This window comes from Bicyclus anynana, chromosome Z, assembly GCF_947172395.1.
Source record: "Bicyclus anynana chromosome Z, ilBicAnyn1.1, whole genome shotgun sequence".
Taxonomy (NCBI): domain Eukaryota; kingdom Metazoa; phylum Arthropoda; class Insecta; order Lepidoptera; family Nymphalidae; genus Bicyclus; species Bicyclus anynana.
The window spans coordinates 15851033-15864429 of NC_069110.1; the positions used below are offsets into that span (position 1 = coordinate 15851033).

Below are 13397 nucleotides of genomic sequence, written 5' to 3' on the forward strand. Positions count from 1 at the left end.
TATTTGCGATATTGTTCGAAATAATATTCACGCTAGCACTAGTATTATCGTCGACGATCAACTAACTCGCAGCATGTTGTTATTATGTAGCCAGTTGAACCGGAGTAGTTATTTAAACGTAAAGAAAATAACTTTTAAATATTTTCAGAGCAACTGGGCGAGTGAGATAAATGCAGGAACGGAACGAGGCCTGAAAAAAAAAGTGGCTACTTTACTGCTATGTAGATCAACATATCCTCAGTTTGATTTAAATACAACTAAAGGTAAACTATACCGACTGCGGCATCACTGTCTTTGTTCAAAGTGTTAAATGTGTAAGTTATGTGAAATATTCAATATTCGTAGATATTCAACAATTTGAAGTTTGAAACAGTAAACTTGAAACACAGGGAGAAGTACCATAACACCAAAGTCGTTCTTTTGTGTGTGTATATACACATCATTGTCTTAAGTTCAAAACCTCGAAAATGAAATACGACCTGTCGAGAATATATTCCATTTTGAGTATTTATGAAATAATTGAAAAACGGTGTTATTTTGAAAGAAATCTTCGTATTCACGGCTTTGAATGGTGAACGACGATGTGCACACAAAAGACACGACTTCAATATGTTTGTTTGTTTGTTTGTTTGTTGTTATATATTGTTTGTGGCCGTTCACAGTGGGTCGGAGATCTGTCGTGCTTACATATGTTGAAGAGCACTCTCATTTTCATACGTTTCTATGAATTCTAATGACACGTGTAAATTGTCTGTATGTATGAAACATTGTGTTGAACAAACTAGTCTACAATGTGATGTGTTGTGTTCTTTCGTGCCTTCGGGTCGGAGTATAGTTTACCCAAAAACTTCATTATGTATTCGCGAGAGACTGAACTTGATCCTTTCTTTAGCAGCATTTAGAAAATTTGTTTTTGTTGAGTAATTTTTTTATTATTCTCTAAGTAAAAAAAAATTGACGTGCCGGTGATTAGTTTTGCTGAATTATAGTTTATAAATGAGCAAAGAACATATCAATGTTTACCATGTTTGTTCGCAAATTACAAGTTTGTTTTTCTTTATTTTTTTTTTTTATTTATTTGTATATACAAATGTTGAGGTTCTTTTTCGCATACGCGTTGTTCAAAATTCCGCAACCATTACGTGTACGCGTAACGTTCCGGCTGTACAGACATGTGTCAATCGAAGCGTAACGTGCGTTACGGACGTGCTCTCGTTTGTTACTACATCGCAGGACGGTGTGACGCTTACAAGGCGTATTGTTTAGGCTAGTTGACACTTTTTTTTCAAATGGTCTTAAATCGTTCATTATCATTCTAATGGACAAAAATATTTCATATTTTTTGCGACGTGATTACATGAAAATATTAGTTTTTAAATACAAAAATATATTTAAAAACTAATATTTTCATGTAATCACGTCGCAAAAAATATGAAATATTTTTACACTCTATATTTCAACTGTTTCATGACGTCTCTACAATAAATCCAATACAAATGGAGCATTTGACAAAAATAAGTTAAAAATTAGTTTGACGTTTGACGTTTGACGACGACAAAATGGGCGACAGCGTTTTTGACGTTTGGAAAATTTGAAAAAATACGTGATATTTTAATTAAGTTTTAATCCTGTAACCTCCTGAAATCCTGAAACTTTTATTAATTGATATTGATATACTTCGGGCCATTATTCCATGGTAAATTATTTTTGTTTATATTAAAATTGAAATGAGTCAACTACCCTATTAAAGCGTCGAAGGTTGTCTGAAACCGTACACGTTTAGGCTTAAACGTAAAGTGTGGGGCTTTATGCTTTGGCTACGCGAGATTTGCGCTTAGAAAGGCAATATAATTCATGTCTATAAACATGGATGATTAATTAAATCTAGATATAGGGTAAAAAAAGGAAATGCCTTTAAAATTAAATGTTGAATTGATCTTTAAATCTAATTTGGAAAGAAGAGCGAGTACGAAGTTAAATGTATTGATGCCTTTCAAAATAAAATATTAAATTGTGTATTGGATTAAAAAAAAAAACAAAAAAATAATGAAAAAAGTAAAAAAAAATCCAATATAGTAATTATTGTACTGTGTCATTAGTGATTAGGTAAGCCTTAACTTGGTTGATTGTTAACTTTTATTTACTACTTGACAATAAAATATGCACGAGTACTATAAAAACTATTAAAGAATAAAGTGAATATTTTTTTTTCGAAAAATTAACTTAAGGATAGTGCGAAATAACCTCATATTTTGATTAAGTTTGTGATCTTATGATAATGTTAAGAACTTATTCTGAGTGGAATTCTTTTATGAATCATAACTATTTCTTGAAAATGTTTCATTAATAATACTGATTTATATTAGACAAGTATTGCTAAAAATACCGGATTCTGCATATTTATATATATAGTATTATAAATTAGTATTAACCATACTAAAATTGTGTGAGAACTTGATGACTTTAATAGGTGAATATTAGAACTAGGTATTATTGGTCCACGATTTTGGTTAATGTCTTGGTGTAATCGAATCAAAACAAAGACCTTATTCTAGTCTATGATCACTCTTTGGATTTCTTACATATCACATTTATACTCACGATATTAAATCGGTGGAATTGTGACATTTCCTTGTGTTTCCAGATACATAAGTTGATTTTATAATTAAAAAAAAAAATCATACCAGTTTTAATGTTATTCTATAAAACTTTCGCACAAAGATACGTCAGAATTCTGCGGAATTGAAAATCCGAGTGTAGACTCAAAATAGTCAGTCAAATAACACAATAACTTAAAACAATATTTCAAAAACACCCAAATGACAAAGAGTCAATGTAGGGGTTTATATTCTCTAACAGAACACACACACCATTTTCGACGTTGTACCCTTACCATGAATTAGCACATGTATAAATAATAACGTTTACATGCATGTGAAAGCAATAATATTGAGAGTTCATAAATCTAGAAATTAACATACTATATATTATAACTACTTCAAAGTTAAGTAAAGGACCCAATCTCTACTATTCAATGTTCAGTTTACTTTGAAGTAGTTTAATGCTTAAAAGAGACAGTACATTTCAAGCCTGATCTATGTACTACATATATCAGGCTGATCTATGTACTATATACATCGAACTTAATAAGAGCAACACTGATACAATCCCAACTTTTCGAAGTAAACAACAGCCATATAACAAGTGTCATTTTTGACATTTGAGTATTAACAGGTAACGTCAAGAGAACACCATGTACCATTACTACACCAGTTTCTTCTTTCTTCTTCTTCTTATTCTTCTTTTTCTACTTCTTCGTCCTTCTGGGCCGTTTCCGCAATTACTCGTAGTTATACTAAAGCCTTTCTTGATGAGTACTGTTTACTAATAAACAAATTATAAATGAGGGTATAAATCATTAGTCATTTCACACCTAATAATAATTCTAATTAACTTGTTCTTATATTAATGAAAACAAATTTGATTAATAAGCTTAAAACAATTAGATATGGTAATTATATTTTATATAATAAATTTTATAAACAAACCATACATCATTTAAAATAAATAAGATATGAAGTGACATGCGTTTTGTACCTTCATTTCTAATTTTATTAAATTGGTAAACAGTATTCATCAGTATAGGTAGGTAAGCGGCATTGTGTCGCGAGTCCATATAAAATGCGTGAAACTACAGAAAAGAGGTTGGTCATTTTGGTCGGTCGGTAGCGTTTTGGGACTATTGCTTGGCTCTTGACACTAATGCCTAGTTCGGACTACTTTAGTATTTTAGTCGAGTACGAACGATTTTTGAGCGGTAAATCCAAAAATTGTTCGTACTCGACTAAAATATTAGATGTTTAATTGATGCACTCCACAAAGTGCTTTTTGGCTTAATAAAGCTTCGCATAGGATATAATATATAGGAGCTGTGTTTACTAAAACCAACGAATAGGTATTAGTAAACAACAGTGTCATAAGTCGTGAATTCTAAATTATATCTTAATTAGGCAATAAACCTTAGCCAGTAAATACTGTTAACGCAATATCAACGTTACTAGAACTATTAATTTTCAGAATATTTCACGAAATATAATATCAAGATATACGGAAGATTAATAAATTTACTTCAAAAACGAAGTTCAGTGTCTTGATATATTTAGGAGACATGGAATTCGCAACCTGCATCGCAGCTTGTATCGCAACGGATATTTCGGGAAATGCTTTTGAAAAATTGATAATGAAACACTGTTACTTAACATAAAGCTGTTGTGAATGTTGCATTAGCCAACGTGTTTCAGGCTTTAGTGATAGTTAGAAAGTATTTATATGCGTGAGATTGATTGTGTACGTATTGAGTGAATACCATCAATACTGAATTTGTTGTTGTCATATCACTGAGTGTTAGTAATTATTTAGTGCAAAACTAAACTAGGATCTCTAAATGCAATGAATTTACTTACTCTCGATGTTCAATAAACTCTAGGAAGACCAAATAAACAGCAATAATACATTAGTAGATATATTTATACAAAGAATGCATCTTTGATAGTGTGTTTGACTATGCGAGTGATACGTGAATTGCAATTTTAAAGCATTGCTGTCTGCTTTTGATTATCATTACGTCTTAACATATCAATTATTTTCAATGCTATATGGGATAATAATTAAAATAAAATGGGGCTTATATTTTGTTTTTATAAATTAGTATATTCTGTGATTTGAGAAATTTTAAGTGCAATACAAATTATGCAAGTCTATTCAGCTCATAGGGCTTTAAATGTTTAATAAAACTTATATCGGAACGACGGTATTTCTTCGTTTGGCACATGTCTCTGAAACTAGCGCGTCTTCGGTTTATACTGAGGGTTGGGGGAAATGTTTGTTTAAGATAATATAAAATGTCAAAAAAAAAAAACAATATTTAGCAAAATCTCCGAGATAGCTTTTAATACAATTAGTAACGTTGCTTCGTACACTATCCCAAATATTATTTATATTATGGACTACGAACTGACTAGCGTTGACTCCAGCCCTTGCTTCACAAATACAAAAATAACGAACAAAATTTTATACTTAGATATTAAAGATATATTATTATAAATTCGCCTTTTGAAGTCTAAAAGAGTCTGGTTCGTTTTGGTAAACATGTTGCGCAAAACCAGATTTGCTTTCAACGGTAAAGTGATGCTATGAACTGGAATGGAACCAAAGACTGAGATAATATTTATTGCAATAATAATATTGGTATTAGATTATGTTAATTAGCGATATGTTTGAAAAATCACGAAAATATTGTAGTACGTAACCTTTAATAGCTCGCTCTACACTCGTGGCGGTAAAGTGAATTATCGTGAAATAAGAAGTTTAAGAAGTGCAAATTTATGCTGGCTTAGTTTTTACTGTTCAGTGCAACATACTTTTTAAATTAACCAGGACTGTGTCAAACATTTCTTTTCTTGAAAAGCAACCTAGGTGTTATTAAATTTAACAAATTAAAAAGATACAATCCAGCTATACGACTGCTTACTTTAATATGTATTACAATACATGGTATACATATACCTCTAAAATAAAACAGGCACATCATCTATCTATTTTTTTTATAAATATAAAATTAAAATCGAATTGGTGTTCCTTTAGCCTCGGTAACATTGAAAAAAAAAGTTACAACCGATAGGAATAATTGTTTTGTTCGTATTCGATATAACTAGGTTAAAAATAAAATAAATTGGGAAAGCTGAAAGTGAAAGTGTAGAGCGGGCGTATAATTTATTTTTCTGTTAATTTAGTTAAAATTTAAAGAGGCGATCGTATTCCACCGAACGATAGTGCGAATTGTGCAGATACCTCTATACATTTACATCACTACTCTGCTTTACAATTTAATTTGTTATATTAAATTAACTTAACTAAGCTTAACGCCAACACTCGTAAAGGAGCTTAACAATATTAGTTTAAATTTGAAATGATAAATACAAAAAAAATTAAACCTTTAAAATGTTTCTATAGGCGTTACAAGTTAACTTTTTATTTAAATAGACGTGAATCTCTTATAAAATCACAATTTTACAAACTTACTTTAATATTCATAGTAAGTTAATAACTAAAATATTATGCTTTTTATTTGAATATTTTTGCATATTTTGAGCTATTTCAAATGTAATACATATTTTGTTAATTTATTAGCCCATTTGTTCATAATAATGTACATATATTACGCTAGCGTAAACCACGGCACGAGTTTTAAGCCCGCCATTCACTACATGAGCCTCGAGTCGCACTTTGAACGACAAATACGTCATCGACGTATAGAACACAGAACAGACAGCGCTAAAAGCTAACGCTTTTAGCAATAGAAGTAGCAAGGGGGCGTGGCCCGCTTACACCCGGGTGTGCGGAAATTCGCAAGCGTAACCGCAAGTACTAGCAGTCTTGTTTTGTTTACTGACATTGTATTTTGTTCTGTGACAAAAGGAATAAATAATATTCAACTCTAAAGTAAGGGTAACATATTTCTTTTTTCACTAAATATTAAACAGCCAATTACGTGAAGAGTTTATCAGTGTGATAAGTATTATTACACTATATATGTCTTTGCTTAGGCCACGCCTCCGGGTACGCTGGTTTCAATACAAAGAATTGGCACTTTATAAATCTGGTTACCTGTTGTATCTGTGGTATAGACGGTGTGTACATATACATGCACAGACTTGTAAAATTCGCATTACAGGTAGATTTGTCGACAGGCTTGTTTACAGCGACAAATCTGGCGCATAGGTGCGCTTGTGAATGGGGGGCTTAACACGCTAGCATATGCGTTCGACAGCGAAATACGTTCACGTCGCGTTAGTATACAAACGTTAGACGAACGCCTACGCAAGAGACGCCTGTGTTAGGGGACGTGACTAACTGCTATAAGCTTTAAACTTTAACACGTGCTCTAAACTTGTGGGCCTATTTTCTTTTTTTTTTAATTTAGTTGAACCATTTTACGTATCCGTATTATATTTTTGTTGCACTTATGTATAACCTAAAATTTTTAGTAGTTAAGCTTGTCAATTTATTAAAAGAATATTATTGGAAAATGTAGTATATCTTTCCTGGAATTCTTATTTACTTCAAATTAGAATTCAGATCAAATCAGTTTTTGTAATTTATTATATGGGAAAAATGATATAATACAAGCGAGAATATAATATCGCTTGTATTATATTCTCACTTGTATTATAAAACGCCCACGTACCCGTATAAAAAATAGTGAATAAAAAATATAATAAACTGGATTATTGATGTCGTAGAGTTAAAAAGAAATATGTTCCCTAAAGTTCCAAATATAAATGTGAATACCTAATTATATGCAAGTACCTACTAACAATAGTAATGACTTCGTTGTAACTTGTACCAGTAGCATAGAACGATATACTTTGGCCAAAGGAGGCTTTGATATTTTTTTCCAAGACAATTCTAAACTTATTTAATATCATTTAAACACACGAACGTTTTAAACGTAAGTTCGCATTCCGTTGTGCGCAGGTACTTGCTTAGGTATATTGAACGAGTCGTAAACATTTAAGCCCCCGTTATTGTAATTTTCATATTTATATTAAATGGTCATTCCTATTTCCTATGAAATGTAAAAAATCCTCAATAACGTCACGTTGCCTCGGAATGTAACTTTTAATTATAAACTGCAAGTTTTTATTTGTCTGCGCCATCGATCTCCTATTAAAAAGTGGATGCACAATTAGCGACCAAAAAACGTCCCCACTAAATGAGTGCCAAACACAACTTCTTGCCACTCAATTCAAACTCAAATCTTAAGTTTGAATTTGCTCTGAATATGACCTTATTTAATATGACTGAATAAAATGAATATGGACTATATTTAAATTCCTTTATGTATAATTTTCTTTACCAATAATTCTAAAATTGCCAAAGCAAAATTGGCCACTTTTTAAGTGAAGTTTTCTACATAATTGTGAGTCCTTTTATTATATGAGGTCAATGGTCTGCGCTTATGAAATAATTTACTCGTAGTAGTGGCAACCCAGAATCGTTGTTTGGAGGCGGCTTGACCCCGCTTCGAGTAGGATTTAGCAAAGTATCCCTTAAAAGCACTGGATCCGCCTGTGTCTTAGTATTATAATTGTTATTAAAAATATATTTGTTTAAGTGAGGTTATTATAGTGTGATGTTTTATAGTTGTCATTTTCTGATTAATCAAAAAAATATTGTCTCGAAATTTTTAGAAACAATGTTTTGTCTATTGATTAAATATCTGTTGTTAACAGAATGCAATATTCCGAGGCAGCGTGCCATATTAACTTGACTTGTACGTAATATTTATAGAAAGTACTATGTCAAGCAGTGCTTAAAAGAACCTCGAAGGGATTATTCTTGTGATTCATGATTATTAGTAACTCCAAAATGGTACGAAGTGATTAGTACCTTCCCACAAATTACAAACTTTGGAATTATTGTAAGAGTTTTATTTTTTATTTGTAAATTAACACGTTTAGTTAATAATGAGTTATTTATGCCAAATTTCTTTTTTGATGATTGTGATCAAATCTATGTACACCAACATCGACTTGAGTCTCATGTTCCCGCCGTATATAGGCGCGCCTTCTATCGGATTGCAAGTTGAAACGCACAGCAGCCAGTGACATGAATACTGATACTATTGGAGGAAACGAAGGCGAAATCTAAATCTTTGACGTAAATTAAAATTTTAATATTATAATTTTTTTTAATTTTGAGAAAAGCAACTTTTTAATGTTTAATAAATTATAATATAAACGCCAAATGCGGTTACTTTTGAAGTTTGAAGTTTTTTTTATACCTCTTTTTATTACCATGGACTTTCGACAAAAATGTGTTTCATACCTGAAAGTGTCAGTTCCATACACTGGCTGCTATGTAGCGTCATATGTATTTCGACAACTTTGGTTAACTTGCGGTTCAACAATTTGTGATACGTCGGTTTCTAAAGTATACTTATGTGTTACGCTGGTGACAGTTGACCGATTGGTCGCCACGCCATATTTATAGCTATACGATTGCAATAAAGGTTATAAAACATATACCAATAAACGATGTCATTATATCAAATGAAGCTTTTCTTTTTTTTTCCTTTACAAAATAAATCGATACAAAGGTGAGTAATGAAGAAAAACAAAAACAACTATATAAAAATATTATATAATAAATTCTCTTAGTAACTATTAAAACTATAACTAATCTTAATAGGAGAAGAACATAATAGAAATCAAATCTTAGCAACATTTACTGGCCCGGTTTTAATACCAATCCGATTATCTTTGAACGAACAATTTTTCTAAACGAAAATATATATCTCGAAACTACAGTTAAGGAGTTTAGAAGATTAAAGGGTCCAGACCCTTAACCATCCAAGTATACAGTCCTGGATTAGCTTGTAAGCTATTAAGCAAATGCTTAGGGCATCCCGACTATGAAGGTACTCTGTATTCTATTAAATCTATTGGGGGCACCAAAAAGGAAATAAAAGCGAGTAGGTACATCAAAGTTACATTTCGAAATTTGCACGTTTGAAGTTGATATTGATATGTATCACTACTTGTACCGAATCGTAAATCTATGTGTATCACCATATTTAACGTATTTTTTTAAAAATTGTTTCTTTGTAGTTCACTTAAGGACAGATGGGCCCAAAGGGAAGATTGCTTAGAGCATCAAGTTACCTTAATCCGGCACTGAGTATAGGCATTATATGAGAAGTCGCAAGTCACTTAGCTTCGCGACTACTCTTCGAAAACACTAAAAGTTTTTTTAAGAGAACATTAATATGCTTTAATATATTTTTTTAAAGATAATTTTCGCTAAAGACTTGAGATCTTTAACGCAGTGTTGCCGCGAAGCTGACCGCCTGGTGACTGCAGACATCATTATTTATCTTGTAGAATATAAAAAAAAATATGACTTTTATGAACAATTACTACAGAATGAATGAAGCACAACTGAGAATATATGTTCAGGTATCATGAGCATTATGCTCAAAACCAAGAATTACCTATATTATGCTAATAGGTATTCCCCTATCAGCAAATATACCATGTCAATCGCCATAAAAGTAAAATGTAAAATGCAAAGACTCAAACATAAAACACTTATTTTACAGGGTTTCCTGACAAGTTATTGTGAATTTATGTATTGAATACCAAGCAAATGAATCAATAGGTGCAATGCAGGAGATGCAAATAATAACAACGTTAGGTTATATTACGTACATAAACAAACAGCTTTTTATCCCACGAAGCGAGGAAATGTCTAGGCACGAAGAACAATTGAATTGCTCGCTTACATCCGAAATATGAATAACTTTCTTTCTTTTATAAGAGTATAGTTTTCTATAGTAATAAATTTCTTAAAAACTAATGTTTCTTTCGACTTCTTTAAAAGTAAACTAGACTAGGCCTTCCAAGTTAATGAGATAAAAACTGTATCGTTCACTAAAGTATGGCACTATCTTTGTGAGTGGTTGTTGATAACGAGTTCCATCCTCCATTTCCAAAAAAATAACTACTCTCATAACATAATTTACACACAAAATGACATTATCAATCCACAGATTTTAACACAGTTGGAAATTCAAAATAAATGTTATCAAATAAAAACAATATTGCCGTGTCGCTTTTTTTTTTCTCGACTTGGCGGGGGCACTGCCGTGCGCCCAGAGAAAAAAGTCATAGTTGTCTAACGTATCCCTCGGTATAGTTGACCGAAATATAAGCTAGAACTTTTTCTCTACGTAATAAAATCCAGAGAGCTAAACTGGTTGCTAACTTTGGCTGTTGCCAAGTGAATGAATTTGAAATGTGGAAACTCAGAAGAACGTGTCTCACACATCCCCAGATATGTGGCAACGCTCAAGGGCCGGCCGGTTTTTGGTTACGCTAGCAGTGGAAGGAATTAGTTGTGAAACCGAAGTAGGATATGACATTAGCCTATAGCTCCACTGAACCATATTTTTCTTGTATCTGTTCACAATTCAAACCCGCAAACCGTTTTTGGTGATCGTAGTTGTCAAATTGCTTCAGAGCATTGTAAAGATTGGAACCGGGGCTGACTGTGTCCTGGAGGTCTCTCGCACCGACTATCTGCAACAATAAGGAAATACAGTCTAATAAGCCCATGAGGAATTTTGTATATTTTTCATACCTTTTGAAAAATCTGGACAAGGTAACCTTTTATATGGTTTCAAGAGTAGGTATGTTCTTATATATTTTTTACCACAGAAGAGCCAAAGTCAGTCACAACGCTGAAGTGGAATTAAATCTATACTAATATTATAAAGCTGAAGAGTTTGTTTATTGGTTTGAACGCTCTAATCTCAGGAACTACTGGTCCGATTTGAAAAATTCTTTCAATGTTAAATAGCGCATTTATCGAGAAAGTATAAGAGTATTCCTACGGGAACGGAAACTACGCGGGTGAAACCGTCCGGCGTCAGCTCGTAAAAATAAAAATCAAAACACATTTATTTCAAGTAGGCTCACGTAGGAGGGAGGAAGGGCACTCAATTTACGGCGTTCCAACCGGTCGTATCCTTAGCTGCTTTTGTGCGTGACTATCGCGTCCCAGGCATAACGTCCGGACGTATGCTCTCTCCCAATCGATTTACAATTTAAGGAGGAAGCCTGGTTGGTGGTAAGCTATAACGCTGCTGTCAAGGGAAAAAGCATAGCGGTAACTATTGTTTAAACTATTATACAAAAAAACGTCATAAAAAGTCTGTGTAAATAAGTAATGAGTAAAAAGTATACAATAATATTAGGTACCTACGATGTGAATTGAGATGCTAACCTGATAGTCTGGTCGAAGGTATCCAAATGTTACACCTGCGTCCAACATCATTCTAGTTCTATTTAACTGTAACTCTGTCACACGCGCGAGGTTAGGGATCTCCTCTCGGTAGTCACCTGGAAATAAAAAAAATATATTTGTTTAATAAATATACCTCTAAAACATACTTAATACACACACCACCACCTAGGTCCCAAAGTAAGCGTACCTACACATAGCCTGTGATATGGATAGTAAGAAGATAGCTGATTTTAACATAATATACGAATACATTTATATATTTACAACATAGAGATACTTAAATAATGTTTAAACACCCCGAGAAACACCCATCTAATCTTTTGATTTGAAGTTTACTCAAAATCTACTATACTTAGTACAAATAGTAATCAAATCTTCCAATACTAAGTAACTATTTACCGTGGTTAGAAGTTAAGGGGCAAAGAAAAGCGGGTTTACCGATCACCGTTTACTGTTCAAGCTAGAGCTAAAATATTTAAAGTTAAGAATGTTGAAGGAGTTCAATAATCGGGCAAAAATATATTAGTAATTCGCATTTACAAATAATAATGGAAAACCATTATTATTTAAACCATCATTTTAAGATACTGAGACTAGGACGAATCAGTTACATGAAGTAAATCGTCACGTCTCATTTCAGTAGAGGTAGACTTCCAGTTGCTATTACGATACTCTATCATTTCCTTTTTAGTCTCATTTCTTTCTACCTTTCTCAATTTTAGTCATTACATCTTTTACACTACGACATTCTCATCTCATATCACACTGTTACTTAGTCTCTCATTCCATGATATACTAGGTATATTTTTTTGCTGTAGTGGCAATGGGCATACTACATAGTTTGAAGAATCGATAGACGTTGGGGTCCCAAACTGCTGGAAAGGTGACGACGCACCGGAAAACGCATTGGTCGACCCCCACTGTGTCGTCTGTGTTTGGAAGCCCATGAAAGAGGCCTATGTCCATCAGTGGCTGTCCATCGGCTGTTAATGTTGAGGTATATTTTATACAATTAGCAGCACCTACCTATAAATCCTAGGCCGACAGAGCAGCGGTTGTAACCATAAGTGTGAGCGCCTTCTATGTTCCACCCTCTGCCTTCGTACACTCGTCCATCGTTTCCTATGATGAAATTGTAACTGCAATTGGTAAATGATGACATCTCAGGCGCAGTGGTAGTGCTATGTTGTTAAATTAAAAAGCAACTTTGACCATTGTCGTATGTATTTAAAATAGCGAGGAAAATATTTATTAATTAATAATTTAGAAGTTATGAGGAAATAGCTGATAATATGTACGAGGATGGTTCTTACGGAGAGAAAAATTAAAAAAGTCTTAAGGTGTAGGGCAGGGGTAGGGTAGATGTAGGATAGGATTAGGGTAGGGTAGATGTATAATTTTTAATGTGGCAGAACAACGTATGCCGGGTCAGCTAGTTAATAATAAAAAAGTTGTACGTTTATACATAAGAGTTATACCTACTTAGCGTTTTCATCCATCAAGCCGTTGTCGAATTTACGAACGTTAGT

The 13397-nt window shown here is 32.8% G+C and overlaps 2 protein-coding genes across 5 annotated transcripts in view; one reads left to right on the forward strand and one right to left on the reverse strand.

The window, feature by feature from the left end:
• LOC112048024 (cold shock domain-containing protein E1) overlaps positions 1–9114 on the forward strand; it is a 45836-nt gene extending 36722 nt beyond the window's left edge. For all 4 annotated transcript variants that reach the window (XM_052890758.1, XM_052890760.1, XM_024085357.2 and 1 more), the window contains exon 14: positions 149–9114. In XM_052890758.1, coding sequence (XP_052746718.1) covers positions 149–165 — 17 coding nt within the window. In that variant the 3' untranslated portion in view covers positions 166–9114. The remainder of the gene's footprint in view (positions 1–148) is intronic.
• Positions 9115–9188: 74 nt separating this feature from the next.
• LOC112048034 (peptidoglycan-recognition protein SC2) overlaps positions 9189–13397 on the reverse strand; it is a 28122-nt gene continuing 23913 nt past the window's right edge. The window contains exons 4-6 of the mRNA XM_024085373.2: positions 12895–13007; positions 11848–11963; positions 9189–11141 (exon numbers count right to left, since the gene is read on the reverse strand). Of these exons, the coding sequence (XP_023941141.1) occupies positions 10989–11141; positions 11848–11963; positions 12895–13007 (382 nt within the window). The 3' untranslated portion in view covers positions 9189–10988. The remainder of the gene's footprint in view (positions 11142–11847; positions 11964–12894; positions 13008–13397) is intronic.